The 13,566-nt window shown below is 37.9% G+C and overlaps 1 protein-coding gene and 1 long non-coding RNA gene across 6 annotated transcripts in view; both read left to right on the top strand.

Moving 5' to 3' along the window:
- The window catches only part of NALCN (sodium leak channel, non-selective), a 225,406-nt gene that overhangs the window by 174,692 nt on the left and 37,148 nt on the right, over nucleotides 1-13,566 (top strand). For all 5 annotated transcript variants that reach the window (XM_039389441.1, XM_039389448.1, XM_027730766.2 and 2 more), the window contains 3 exons: nucleotides 1,991-2,064; nucleotides 12,308-12,409; nucleotides 12,849-12,918. In XM_039389441.1, coding sequence (XP_039245375.1) covers nucleotides 1,991-2,064; nucleotides 12,308-12,409; nucleotides 12,849-12,918 — 246 coding nt within the window. The remainder of the gene's footprint in view (nucleotides 1-1,990; nucleotides 2,065-12,307; nucleotides 12,410-12,848; nucleotides 12,919-13,566) is intronic.
- Nucleotides 8,630-10,561, top strand: LOC120324855. The gene is made up of 3 exons (XR_005566518.1): nucleotides 8,630-9,150; nucleotides 9,243-9,305; nucleotides 9,413-10,561. It is a non-coding gene; the product is annotated as an uncharacterized LOC120324855 (long non-coding RNA).

Here is a 13,566-nt window from a genome sequence, read left to right as displayed (position 1 = left end):
ATATTTATACCTACACAATATTTATTATAATGGTACCTTAAGGAAACTTCCCTGTCTGACCATCCAGGAGCCACTCTGGCAGTCAGACTCTGGCACCATCTGAGCTGGGACCGAGGCCCCTTCACAGCTACACCCCCCACACTCACAGTCAGACCAGGTTTCCTGACCACCTTGACCCCAGGTTTCCCATAGCAGAGTCTCAGACATACAGATCCTTAAAATAATTTAATGACGGTGTAATAACTAAATAACAAAATAACAGCTCATGTTGGTGTCTCTGAGGAGGAATCTTCAACAAAGGGACCCTTGGGCGCTTATACCCTAACAGTCTAAGAACAGAAAAGTCTGGGGGTCATCAGCTCCTGCTATGTCGCTGAGTGTCTGGTCCCCTGGAAGGGCTCCCTGTGCCCTTTGTTAGGCAAAGGGTCAACAGTTCACAGCGTCTTGCCTTGGGCTCTCATCACCCAGACAGAGCTCAATCTGCAGCTTCACACTGAGCTACCTGCACTAAATATATTCCTCAACAGGTATATCTCATACATTGATTTTCAATTTATATTTATGGGAACCATATCCAGGGAATGGAATCATTTTTTGTTTACATTCAACAAGCCTATTACTAATTTTTTAATCTTAATTGAAAATCCAATACTTTATTTTCCAAACTACCTTCTCAAGTATTTTCAGTTTTCAAGTTGCAGGTTTTTTAAGGAAGCCGCAGATTCTCAAAATAGGGGTGTTTTCAAATAATCCGTGTTCTTACTTCCACAGGCTGTACAGAGATGGGTTAGAGCATGAAAAAGGTTAAAGGAACCATGCTTGAGAAGACAAGGGGTAGGAATGAGATTGTAGCTTGCAGGTGTGGGTTAAAAGCAGTAGCCATTTTATTAAGTACAGCCGGTACAATTTGAAAGTTTAGGTATTTTCTAGGCTTCTGTTTCTCTTCAAAGTAAGATATCTAACTGTGACTCAGAGTCAATCCGAGTCTTGAGAGAAGTTCTAGAAAAATTATTTGTCAAATGACTGGAGGCAGTGTTTTAGAAACATGTAAAGAAGATTTAAAGTAATGTGCTTAGATTCCATTTCAGATTGATCAAAAACAGGGCAAACATTGCTAGGAGTTTCCAAATCTCTCTCAACCATTTTCTTCACGATAACAATCTCCAAACAGTTGACAGATTTAAGTCTTACAAGGTGCCAGGGGCTTTCTGTTCATCACAGGTGTAATTCCTGACCTAAATTCTTCAGCTGTTATTTGTTCCCTGAGTTGCCATATTTGTTAATCACTTGCTTAGTAAGTGCATGTTTGTTTTTTCATGTATCTTTAATGTCCTTTTTTCATGTCCTTCCATTTCCCATTCAGGAAGTCCTGTTCACAAGAATATACCCGAAACACTGTTCATGACCAGAGGCAAGCACAAGCACATTTTGCTCACCACGCTTTTTTACTCTACATCTGTGGGGGAAAAAAGGGGCCTACTTTCATCTTATCTAGTTCTATGCACTTAAATTATATATCTAAGCTTTGTTAGCTGGCTCTTTTGTATAGTCAAGGCATCTCCAGAGTACAATCCAGCCTAGTCAAAATCCAAAGTGGAGAATGAGTAGCAAAAAGGCATGACTTGGTCAACTGGAGAAGAAATGTGTAATAAAGGAAATAACATTTGTGCTAGTCAACAAAACTATCTGCTTCTTTCTACACAGAACTACCTCAGGATTGGGGTAGAGAGGCCAAAAGCTGCAAGATGAGGCTAGGATCTTAGGTATTCCTCAAGGAATTTGCTCTGTGTAAACATTTTTAGTTTTTCTGCCATCCTTTTCCTGGAAGAGAACACCCATGATGCAGACTGTGAAAAATAACTTTATCATAGAGAACCTTATGTCTTTAATTTTACATGCACTCAACATCATAATGTTTCATTGGTCTGTCACATACACGCTATATTTTATGACAATTAAAAAGTACGCTGTCTTTTTCTTAATTTTATAGCTCCGTAAATCTGTTTTCAGCATCAGAGCAAGAAATCTTCTGGAAAAAGAGACGGCAATCAATAAAATTCTAAGGTAAGAGTCAGATGTGATTTGGTATTGTTTTGACTGTCGTCTGATTTCTCATAACCTTGTTTTTCACAAATGTTACTGGATGTATAGTATTAATAGTGTATCCCTTTGTAGTACATCTATTGCTTTCATTATCAAAAATAAATTGCTCTTTTCTCTGGCTATATTATATGTTTAAACAGAAATAAGAGAGAGATTGTTCTTCTTTGGTATGTATTTGAATTCTGTGTCACGCAGAAAGATCACGTTTCAGCTCATTTCATTTCTTCCTTCTAAATTAACTAAAACATGCCCTTTCATAAGTGATGTTATTTTGCCTAAAGAATTCTAGCCTGGATCTGGCAAGTATATGCACATAAACGTTCACAGGGATTGCACACTAGAAAGCGTAGACTACAGCCAATGATACTCCAAGTACCAAATGGATAAAGAAGATTTCAGAACTGTGACTTCTGAAGAAGGATTTCCTGAATGTTTTAATAATGATCACTCCTTTTGGTATTCTATATCAAGTAAGTACTCAGTACCATAAGTGAATAATGCCAGTCTGAGTCTCCAAGGCCCATGTCTGAAGTTATCATATAGGTAACACCATGGTGCAGTTTTTCATGCTACTGTTGGTTTTACATTAAAATGGCTGTTCTTGGTATAAGGTGCATTAGCAATACCAACACTTAATAGATCATTCTTTTTATATTTAAATTATCAGCAAAGCAGATGCATCTCCAGAGTATTGTCAATGAGAGGTCCCAGGTAAGCACACAGTATAAACAGGAATAACTTTGCTGAAAAGTGTAGATTAAGTGAGGCAGTGTTTTGTGAGGAGCAGTGAACTAGAAGTTCAGTGTGATTTCTGAATTATGAAGTTTCTTGAATCCATGCCATTTGAGAAGTATTAGTTCTTTTTAATGCTCTATCAGAATACAGAACAGGGAAAACTATAGCAATTAATGTGAAACTTTTTTTATCTTTAAATCCATGTAATGAAAACATAAAATTACTAATTCAAATGAATTTTCAGTATAAAGATATTGTTCATAAATGTAAATGAAGTACTATAAGTATTCAATTTTAACAAATCTTAGAGCTCTATTTGTAAGCCTTTTTTTTCAGTTATGGGATTGTTCCTTGATTTTACAGGCATAACTGTTACAGATAGATTAATAAAAAAACTTTTTAAAATATGGTTTTAGATACAAGCGTCCTGGCATCATTTCAGTAAAACATTTTTAATGAAATTCTGTGTTATACGAGAACTGTGAAATGCTATTGACATCTCCAGGGTTACACAAATGTCAGGTTTTTTGGTGTGTTTCTTATACTATACCACAGAGAAAAAATGTAGATGAAGAAAATATCCTACTTTTATATATTTAATTTTTTTAATTACATCTGTAGGGGCTCCATTCTTTCTTAGACAGAAGAAAAAAACCTAAGTTCTGCAAAATTGAAATTAAGAATTCTGATGAATTCTCCCATCAGCATAGATTTTTCCCCTTTTCAGGATAAATCTGAAACAGAATGGGAGGAGAATCTAAGCAAACCATTGTTTGGATTTCACTAATTTCTCAGACATACCAGGACAGGATCAGAAATCAGTCCTTCCAGTTTCAAGCCTACTGAATTCCACTTGGTCCTACAGATCATGACTTCTGCCAAAATCTTGTGTCTAGAAGGACTTCTCACCAATTCACCCAAATTCCTCTGAAGAAAAGTTTCTGAGGAAGAAGAAGAAAGTTTTCATTTACTAATCTATTATTTTATTTTTAATTAATCTATTTAATCTATTAATTTAATCTGCATTTACTGCTCTTTCTCATCTATTTCCTGGTTCATCAGCAATGAACTTTGAGAAACACAGAGAAAGGGGGGAACTTGTGTGAAGTAAGAAAAACGTGGGATCACGTGCCCTCTAATGCTTTCTTGGGATGCTTGTAAGTCATTTACAAAGAAGCAGTCTTATTCTCCTCCTGAGCAAAAGGAACAAATAGTGTTTATTGTTCCTTGGGTTTGCCTCAAAATTGTTAAATAAGTTCTGATCTATGACATTTACAATGCATCTGTTTCAGCATAAAAAAACTGTGTTCGTGGCATATCTGGTGGGCATGCTGATAGAGAGCATTGCCAGTGAGGGTCTGACTGGTCCTGAGCACTGACAGTGTTTCCATGTTGATGACAGTGTTGCCACTGTTGATGCAGGTGAGTTTTACAAACAGAGGAAGTGATAAGATTTACATCTGAAATTTTAGATTCAGTTTAAGTAACACGGGAAAATTCAAACCCTCAAGACTTTTTCTAATTTTTGCTATAGTTGTAAATTACATAAACTCCTTCATAAAATTAGGTTACTCTCAGCTATTCAGAATATCTGAGAAAAGAACAAATGGCATTTATGCCAAGAACAATAAGAGATAAATCAGGATGTCCCTTCAGAAAAGATTGCTTCTATCATCTTCTTAATTTTTGTCTACCTGAATTAAGGAGCATTTATCTAAAGCAATGCCTCTACACAGTAAAACCACCCATGGGCAACTTCAGCTTGACAAAATTGCTGCACTGAAAGAGAATTTAAGTCTGTTCTAGCTTAAGTCCACCTCTGACCTTTTCCCCTCTATTTTTTAAACCTTGTCAATTTATATTTTAGTCAAATTGTGAATGTTTCAATATAACCAACTGTACTATGCATTACACAAAGATACCTCTATGTCTCTCTTATGCATCTTTCTCTATGCAAACCTTGTTTTTCCCTTTGTATGATGAACTGCAGTTTGACTTCTCCCCCAAGAAGAGGAAGAAGGACATGAATAGCCCTGACCACCCAGAGAGACAGTTCATACATTCAATCCTAGGTGTCTCAGTGTTACAGCAGCAAAATGCAGGTCTTGGGTCTGTTCTCCTGAAGCTTTCTTGCTGCACTTCAGGGGAACTACCTAGTTTCTGAATATCCTTGTTTTGAAACTAATCTTCCCCTGGCCTCCTTGAGGTCTTTGTGCAATTAGGCATGGGAACCAAGTTAAGGATGTAGTAACTACTGTCCTGAGTACTTTTACCAATGGTTTGCATCTTTGTTCTAAAAAAGTTGTTCTAACTGTCTATACTCTAACCTTTTTATTTGCTTTTCATTACAGCTGATGCTATAGTCAAACTGCAAACTGATGCTAAGGGTGTGCAATAGGATTTTCACTGTTGTAGATAAGGTTTGCCTGATGTGTTTCCTGGGCCTGAGGGAATAACATAACTCATGCTTAAGTGGAATCTTAAGTTTCACGAACACCTAATTGAGTGAAGTGCATTTATCTTATGTTTGAAACTGAGACTACCATGAGTGCATTAGGGGTGGGGGGAAGAAGGAGGGAGAGAAAGAATTGCTTGAATTAAGTATTCCATTCTACTAATTTGCTAATGTCCTAGTTAGAACAGCTGGGACCAGTTCATCACTGGATGGGTGCAACCCAAAACTGTGTATTCTATAGCCTTCCATGCCATTTCCCAGAAACTGTTATCAATAGACCATTTACACCATCTGCCCAGAGCACAGCCTGACTCCTCAGGCTATAAACTGGGTGCTAAGAGGCCTGTGAGATAGGAGGATGCTCCTGTCCTCACACCCATTGTGGAACTCCCCACCCTGAGGGAGCTACTGGGCATTCCTGCCTGAACTGGAGGATATATAATCTTGGAGTCTTGGGACTTTTTTAACCACTCATGGGATCCAGAGGAAGACTGCAGACCACCACTCTCAACCAGACTGCAACCATCACTCTCGACTGGACTGCAATCACCACTCTTGACCAGACTGCAACAGCACTCTCACCAACAGGTTTTCCCCTCTCCTTTTGCTTTGGACTCAGGGGGCCCAATGAACACCACTTTGTTCATGCCCCAGGGTGGTGGGTTATATGTTTGGGTTTTGTGAGTTAAAAACAACTGTTTGTCTGTATAATCGTATTTATTGTATTATATTATTAAATTGTTATTCTGACTTATAATCTCTCCTTTGAGCTGAGTTCATTTCTCCTGCCGGTTTACCTTTAAACCAGCACAGCTAATACGCTAGAAGTTAATTCAGACTTTGTTCCTACAAGTATTTCTTCAAAATACAGTGGTTTGTTTTTTTTTCTGAATGAGCAAGAAACAAGGTTCTCTGTGCTTCTAGGAAAGTTATAAAGTTTATCTCTGAATAAAATCTCTCTGAACACTAATGTATAAACACCTTTCACAAGACACTGAGCAAACATTTTCATTAGTTTATCACAGGAATTTGGTCAGAGGGGAACTTTGTAGGCCATGTGTTCCAGCTGCCCAGTTGCTAACCCTGGATCAGACCAGGTCTTGTTTACCCTGGGTCAGCTCAACTCTGCATCTTCCACCTGGTCTGGTTCTACAAGAAGGGCCAGAAGGAGTATCCAGGGAACTACAGGCTTGTTAGCCTGACCTTGTGGAAGATCATGGAGCAGATCATCATCAGTGCCATCATGCAGGACATACAGAATAACAAGGGATCAGCCCGAGCCAGCATGTGTTTGTGAAAGGCAGGTCCTGCTTGACCAACCTGATCTCCTTCTATGACAAGGTAACCCACTTTGTAGATGAGGGTGAGGCTGTGGATGTTGTCTGCCTGGACTTTAGTAAATCCTTTGGCATCATTTCCCACAACATTCTCCTGAAGGAACTGGCTTCCCATGGTATGGATGGGCGCACTCTTCACTAGGTGAAATCTGTCTGGATGGCTGGGCCCAGAGAGTGATAGTGAACGGAGTTACATCCAGCTGGCAGCTGGTCAGCAGTGGTGTTCCCCAGGGCTCAGTATTGGGGCCAGCCTTGTTCAATATCTTTATCAATAACCTGGATAAGAGGATCAAGTGCAACCTCAGTAAGTTTACTGATGACACCAACTTGGGCAGGAGTGTTGATCTGCCGGAAGGCAGGAAGGCTCAGTGGAGAGATATGGATAGGATGGATTGATGGGCTGAGGGCAACAGTTCCATAAGACAAAGTGCTGGGTCCTGCACTTGGGTCACAACAACCCCATGCAGTGCTACAGTTTGGGGGCAGAGTGGCTGGAAAGCTGCCAGCAGAAAAGGACATAGGGGTGCTGGTTGACAGCCAGCATTATGTCCAGGCAGACAAAAAACCAGTGGCATCCTGGATTGTATGAGAAGTAGTGTGGCCAGAAGGATCAGGGAAGTGATTGTCCCCCTGTACTCAGCACTGGTGAGGCCACACCTTGAAACCTGTGTTCAGCTTTAGCCCCCTCATGACAAGAAAGACATTGAGGTGCTGGAGCATGTCCAGAAAAGGGCAGCGGAGCTGGTGAAGGCTCTGGAGCACAAGTCTTATGAGGAGCAGCTGAGGGAACTAGGGATGTTTCAACTGGAGAAAAGGAGGCCGAGAGGAGACCTTATCATTCTCTACAACTGCCAGAACATTGTACTGAAGTGGGGTTCAGTCTCTTATACCAGGCAACAAGTGACTGGACAAAAGGAAATGGCCTCAAGTTGCACCAGGGGAGGTTTAGACTGGATGTTAGGAAAAAAGTCTTCATGGAAAGGGTGGTCAAGCACTGTAATAGGCTGCCCAGGGAGGTGGTTGAGTCGCCATCTCTGGAGGTATTTAAAAGACACTTAGGGCCATGCTTTAGTGGTGGACTTGGCAATACTGGGTTAACAGTTGAACTTGATCTTTAATATCATTTCTAGCCTAAATGATTCTATGATTCTATGATCCTAGAAGACATACTATTCTTTATTAGAAATTTACCTGCATTAAATAAGTGACTTAGTTCTGAATCATTTGCAACAAATTTCTTGGCATATATTTTATGTTTTCCCTCTTAAGAGTATGATTTCTTTCTTCATAACTTTGAGGGTTTGATACCATGCATTTCTCAGAACAAATGTTCCAGATAATTTGATGTTAGTTGTTGTCAGGCGCAAAATCCAGACTTAGTCCACCTTCCTCAATATCTACAAGCATATGGCATGATTGGATTTCACCTACCTAATGCAAAGACAAAAAAAGGAAATTCTGGAATGCACATATCCATTGGTAAGAAGTTACTCTGTTCCATGGGGGTTGTGCCAACTGACCACCATGTTATGGATCAGCGCAAAGCACAGTTGTGAAGTAGAGTTATTGGACTATGGAGTCTCCAACACTGCAGGTATGGAAAAAGAAGTTAAACAAACATTAGCCCCAAATAATGTAGCTATCGTTGATCCCATTTTGAGAGAGGTGATAGACTGGATGGTCACTTGAGGTTTCTTCTTCTATATTGCTTTTATTAATTCTTCTACAATCCAATCCAAATTGTTATTATACTAATATCTGTGAGAGGAGAAGCTGAAACAGCAAGGCAAGAATGGCAATCAGAGTAAAAAATTGCTAAAGAAAAAACTCTGCTACCATAGCTCATCTGGCTGAGCAGACACTAAAGATGTGACTGGTTTTTCTTTAGTAGCATATGGAAGGAAACAAGAAAAAACATGGAAAAGAAAAATCATAGATTATACAAGTTGCATTAATAATCCATTTTATTTTACCAGCCAAATTCATATTTCTTTAAAAAAAGAACAGTAGTATAGCTATGGTGAAAATGTGCATTTTGCTTGCTATTCAAAAAGTACCTTATTGAATTAAATTTATAAATGAAAGAAACACTACAACATCTATCAGGTGGATTCCCCATAAATCTTAAATTGGCACATATACAAACATATATTCCAAGTTAGATGGAATTATAATGAGAGCAGAGAAAGATTTAGTAAGGTTAGAGAGTCATAGAGAGTGGAAACAGTGCTGAATGAGGATGATAACTGAGTGTTGTGCTGCAGGGTACCACACTGCTAAGACTTCAGTTTGAGCACATTTCAGAGAGAACAAGAACAAAAGCACACAGTAATTTATGCAGTTGCTACAGTTACTACATAAGTACTCACTCGTTCAAATAACGAAGAAAAAACCCAAATTGGTGTTCTAGTAGAATAAAAGATGAGTAAACACTTGTTGAAGAAAGGATGCCTGACTAAGAAGTCCAAGCATGAGCCATATGCATACCTTCTCCAAGAGACCTCGGAATACTGATTAAAGGTATAGTATTTTAAAGTATTGATCAAAACATTTAACATTTTATATTAGGTCAAAGACTGTTGCTTGAACACTGTTCACTACTTATTTTTCAGGGATCCCAAAGCAGGAAATAGTTTGAAGAACTTCAGAAGTTTGGACCTCCTAACAGGTTACAGGTAATACAAACTATGTGGCACAAACTATGTGGTATCCCAGTAGTATATTGTTCTGTGTAATCTTCAGCTGCTTTCTAATAACCAAAAAATTGCATTTTCTCTTTCAGGATATTTTGTTGTATTTGCGCTTTTCAAGGAAGATTTGGAGCATGTAGTTGGCAGCTGCTGGACTCTGTTCCAAGTTCTGCAATAAAAATAGTGGAACCCAGTGAGATCTTTAGCTGACTGCTTTGTCTTTAGATGCCCACTTTATGGTTACTTTAATACTTTCAGAACATAATTCATTAGATTAATTGACCAAGCATTCAATGAAGTTGTCCACATAGGGACATACAGTACTGTATGAGATGCCAGAGGATGTCAAAGACATAAAGACAGAGGTAATACAGAAATTCATAGGACTATTGTACCTTGTACCCTGATGGAGCAGCAGCTGGAAGCAAGGCAAGATACTCCAAGGCATGGCAGGTGGTGCTGGACACCTCTGTACAACCAAATTAATTGAGTCCTACATCTCTGTTGGTTATGAGGGAAGCCTGGACACACGGATCACATGGAGGCACTGAGAGTGAGTACGTAAGTGTACGTCTGCAATGAGAACGCAAATCCTGCTGCAGACTTTTAAATTGGCAACCATGCCATTCTGAAAACTTCATGGCACTTGCCTTCTTTTTCAAAAGTCCCAAAGATCTGCAACTCTAGGTGTCTAAGCAGCTGAAAAATATCCAGATTCTGAGTCAAAAGTATAAAAAAGTATAACAAAGTATCTGGAAATACAAGGAAGATTAAGGCAATCATTCCCATGAAGTGGAGAATGCTCAGAGAGAGACTGTCAAAAGGAGCCATGGCCTTTTCAGGACAGCATCTTTTTCTCTAGAAATACAAAAAAATTTCTTTGCAATTACTTGATAAAAATTTCTGATCTCTCTGCTATACAACTGGCATTTCCTTATTTCTCTGTTCACTTCAGTAGGAGCTGCAGGGCTTCCAGAGGTATTGAAAATAAGGCAATGGATGTAAATTCTAAATATGGATTTAGTAATCTAATTTAGAGATCATAAACAATACTAAGTCTTTCTACAGGTGTTAGTTACTCTTTATGCATGCCCGTTCTGCCATAGTATGCCCATAGTATATGGGCTAAGTCTATTGTATTATACAATTAATAATAAAATAAGCCATCTTGTTCATTAGTCAGGTAAAGAATTTATTGTTTGAGCACTTAAAATCTCTTTTATTGTGAACACTAAGAGTTCATGTAGCTTGGTATTCAAGTAATTGTGTACAAGAATATGAAAAGTTTATGTGCAAGTCACTTTTTGATGTCAAGAAAATAATTTCTAGCTGTTAAAAGCAAAGCATAATAATTTATATTTACAGGGGGGGAAAAAAAGATAAGTTAATCTCTTTGTCACAGCGAGAACCCTTTATACAGAACTTTCCATTGTCTCTCCTAGGAAAAACTGAACTGTCATTTTAATGGATTTAGATATAATCCATTTTTAGGAAATAATTTTTTGCTTTTTTCTTTTTTTAGTCAAAAATTGCACAGGTATTCAGATATCTCTGTTGTTTTCTGACAGTGTTATATGGTATCATCCTCCATAATATAATGCTTAAAATCCATTGGCATTAAAATGTTCATGATTTGCCTAAGATGAGCTGTGTTTTATAAGACATGTAGTAATTTTCTTAAATGTCATGATGCTTCAGTTCAGTGTAGTATAACCTAATGCTTTTTATAACAATTGTAGCACAATGTATTTTTTTCTGACATGCTAATCTGACGAGCAGTGATGACACTGATAAGCATTCTAAGCTTCTTGGTTTTGTTCCAGATCTCACTTTGGATTCATACTTCTATCATTTATGTGTTTATATCCAAAAGAAGAGTGAAAAACAAAGTCACAGTGGGGAAAGAACATGCCATGTACACCTTTTGCAGTCAAGCATGCTCATTCCATGCTGTCAAGGCCAGCATTTACCTAAGCCCTACAGCAGACTGGCAAATTGAGTGGTTACTCAAATGGTGTATAATTTTTTTAATCTTTTTTTTTAAAAAAAAGGAGATTCTATTCAATAAAAAGTATGGAATATTGCCAGTTGGGTCTTATGTTTCTCTGGATGGTTGCATAACACAAAATGAGCAGTAAGGATTGGACAGTGTAAACTTAAAATTGAAGCATTCCTGGAATGTTAAAATATGTTTCCAGTGTTGAAATTCCATCTCTCAGGCATCAGAATATTTGCGTGAGCTATTTCGGTGGAAACATCTCTTTTTCTTAAGCAAATCAATTCCATTGTAGCCATCAAGATAAAGATATGCATGCTCTGTTTAGTTGTAGTACACTTAGTAGCCAACGAATACTCATCTCTGCCAAAATGTGTAAAATGTAAAATGTGTTTGCCAAAACAAAATGAACTGTGAGCAAACAAGTGAGAAAACCCACACAGCAAAATGCTGCAAGTTGAATGCATTCACAGAGAGCAGACATTTCATTTGCAGGATATCAGCAACATGCAGCTTTTCATTTCATACCATATATGGTTCCAGTTATTTAGAACACTCAAAGTTATGCTGTAAGTCTTAAATGTGTACATACAGCCCTGAAAGGGACTAAAACTGCTGTTGTACTTGTCCTATTCCCTTCTTTATTGCTGAGAAGCTGGTTTTACTGGGGATTAGTGCATTGCTTCAGCCCTTTCACACTTTGTGAACTCTTGAGGGACCATAAATTCTAAACCAACTGGATAAAAAAGTTGTAGATGGTCCTTGCTAAGGCAGGAAGGAGGTTCATTGGATGACTGGTTGTGTTGCAGAGCAAGGACTATTGCTTTGGACATGTTTTCATGGAAAGTACATTGCTCTTTTATTATTTTTGTCTGTTATTATTGAAGAACTTGGTTCCCACAAAGCAAAGCTGACTTTTCTGAATATGCTACCTCTGAAATTATCATTTATACTGAAAACTCTCTGTCATCATATTTATATTTCTTTGTAGGGCCTGCACTAGACAGCGCATGCTGAGTGGATCATTTGAGGGGCAGCCAGCAAAGGAAAGGTCAATACTTAGTGTCCAGCATCATATACGACAAGAACGCAGGTAAACATGGACAAAAGAGATGGCTTTAAAACTATTCTTAAAATAAAGATGACAAAAAGAATTAAATTTGAGCAATACTTAAGACATGAAAACCCAAAATTGCCTACTTGTACAAAGAACTGAATTCTACATTCTTCATTGTAACCATAATGAAATTCATTGTACTGTATAAATGGAAAAAATGCCTTTTTATTTCAAATGTCATTCCCTTTGCCAACTACAAAGCTATCAGTTTAAAGATCAGAAGGAAAGAAATTGGCTTATGTTAGACCAGATTGAAAACAATTGAAGAACATATAAGCTTCTGATGTTAGCGAGAGAAAAATGATAAAAATTTGAGATATTGGGTGTCTGGAGAGCAGTGCTTTATAATGGCCATCTTATAAAGGTCAAAATTTCATCCTGAGATGTATTGTTAAATTGATTATTATTGTTTCAGGTCACTGAGACATGGTTCCAACAGCCAGAGAATCAGCAGAGGAAAATCTCTTGAAACGTTGACTCAAGATGTAAGTCCTCATAGAAATGATGGTTTTGATTTTTGGGAATGTAAAAAGTAAGACTACATACTATCAAATAAATGCTTGTGTAAGACTAATTTCTATTTATGAAGTAGCTTACAATTTATCTTTTGAAATCTTGAAAGGAAGTCATATAACAAATACTGTAACTGCATTAGAATTATCCTCAAAATAATTGCCATGGTTATTTCACTGATAGACTTACTGGTTTTGGAACACTTGCTGAGATAGATTCACTGAAGCTGTAGATACTACATTAGGAACACAACAATTGCTACCCAGGACACCTTAAAAAGGCTTACTCTGGAATTACACAGATCACTCAGGCTGGCAATACAGCACTTCAGAATTTCTGGTGGAAGTTTAGCGATATTTTTCAAGCAGTAGAACTGTCAGATGAAAGGACAAAGACTAAAAGGGAAAATAGTAATCATGAATTTCACTGCGGTGTAGTTTCATACAGTTAAGTGCGTTTTCATTTCTGCAAATTCATACCATATTTTGTGGAACTCTGTGACGATGAAAGTTCAAGGGGCAATATTAGTCCTCTCATTCAAACTATCAAAGTCTTCAAAGAAACAGAATCACAGAATCACAGAATCAATTAGGTTGGAAAAGACCTCTGAGATCATCAAG

This window comes from Pipra filicauda, unplaced genomic scaffold (assembly GCF_003945595.2).
Source record: "Pipra filicauda isolate LSUMZ 115617 unplaced genomic scaffold, ASM394559v2 scaffold125_size2111803_pilon, whole genome shotgun sequence".
NCBI classification, from domain to species: domain Eukaryota; kingdom Metazoa; phylum Chordata; class Aves; order Passeriformes; family Pipridae; genus Pipra; species Pipra filicauda.
This window is presented reverse-complemented; position numbering and strand designations above follow the sequence as displayed.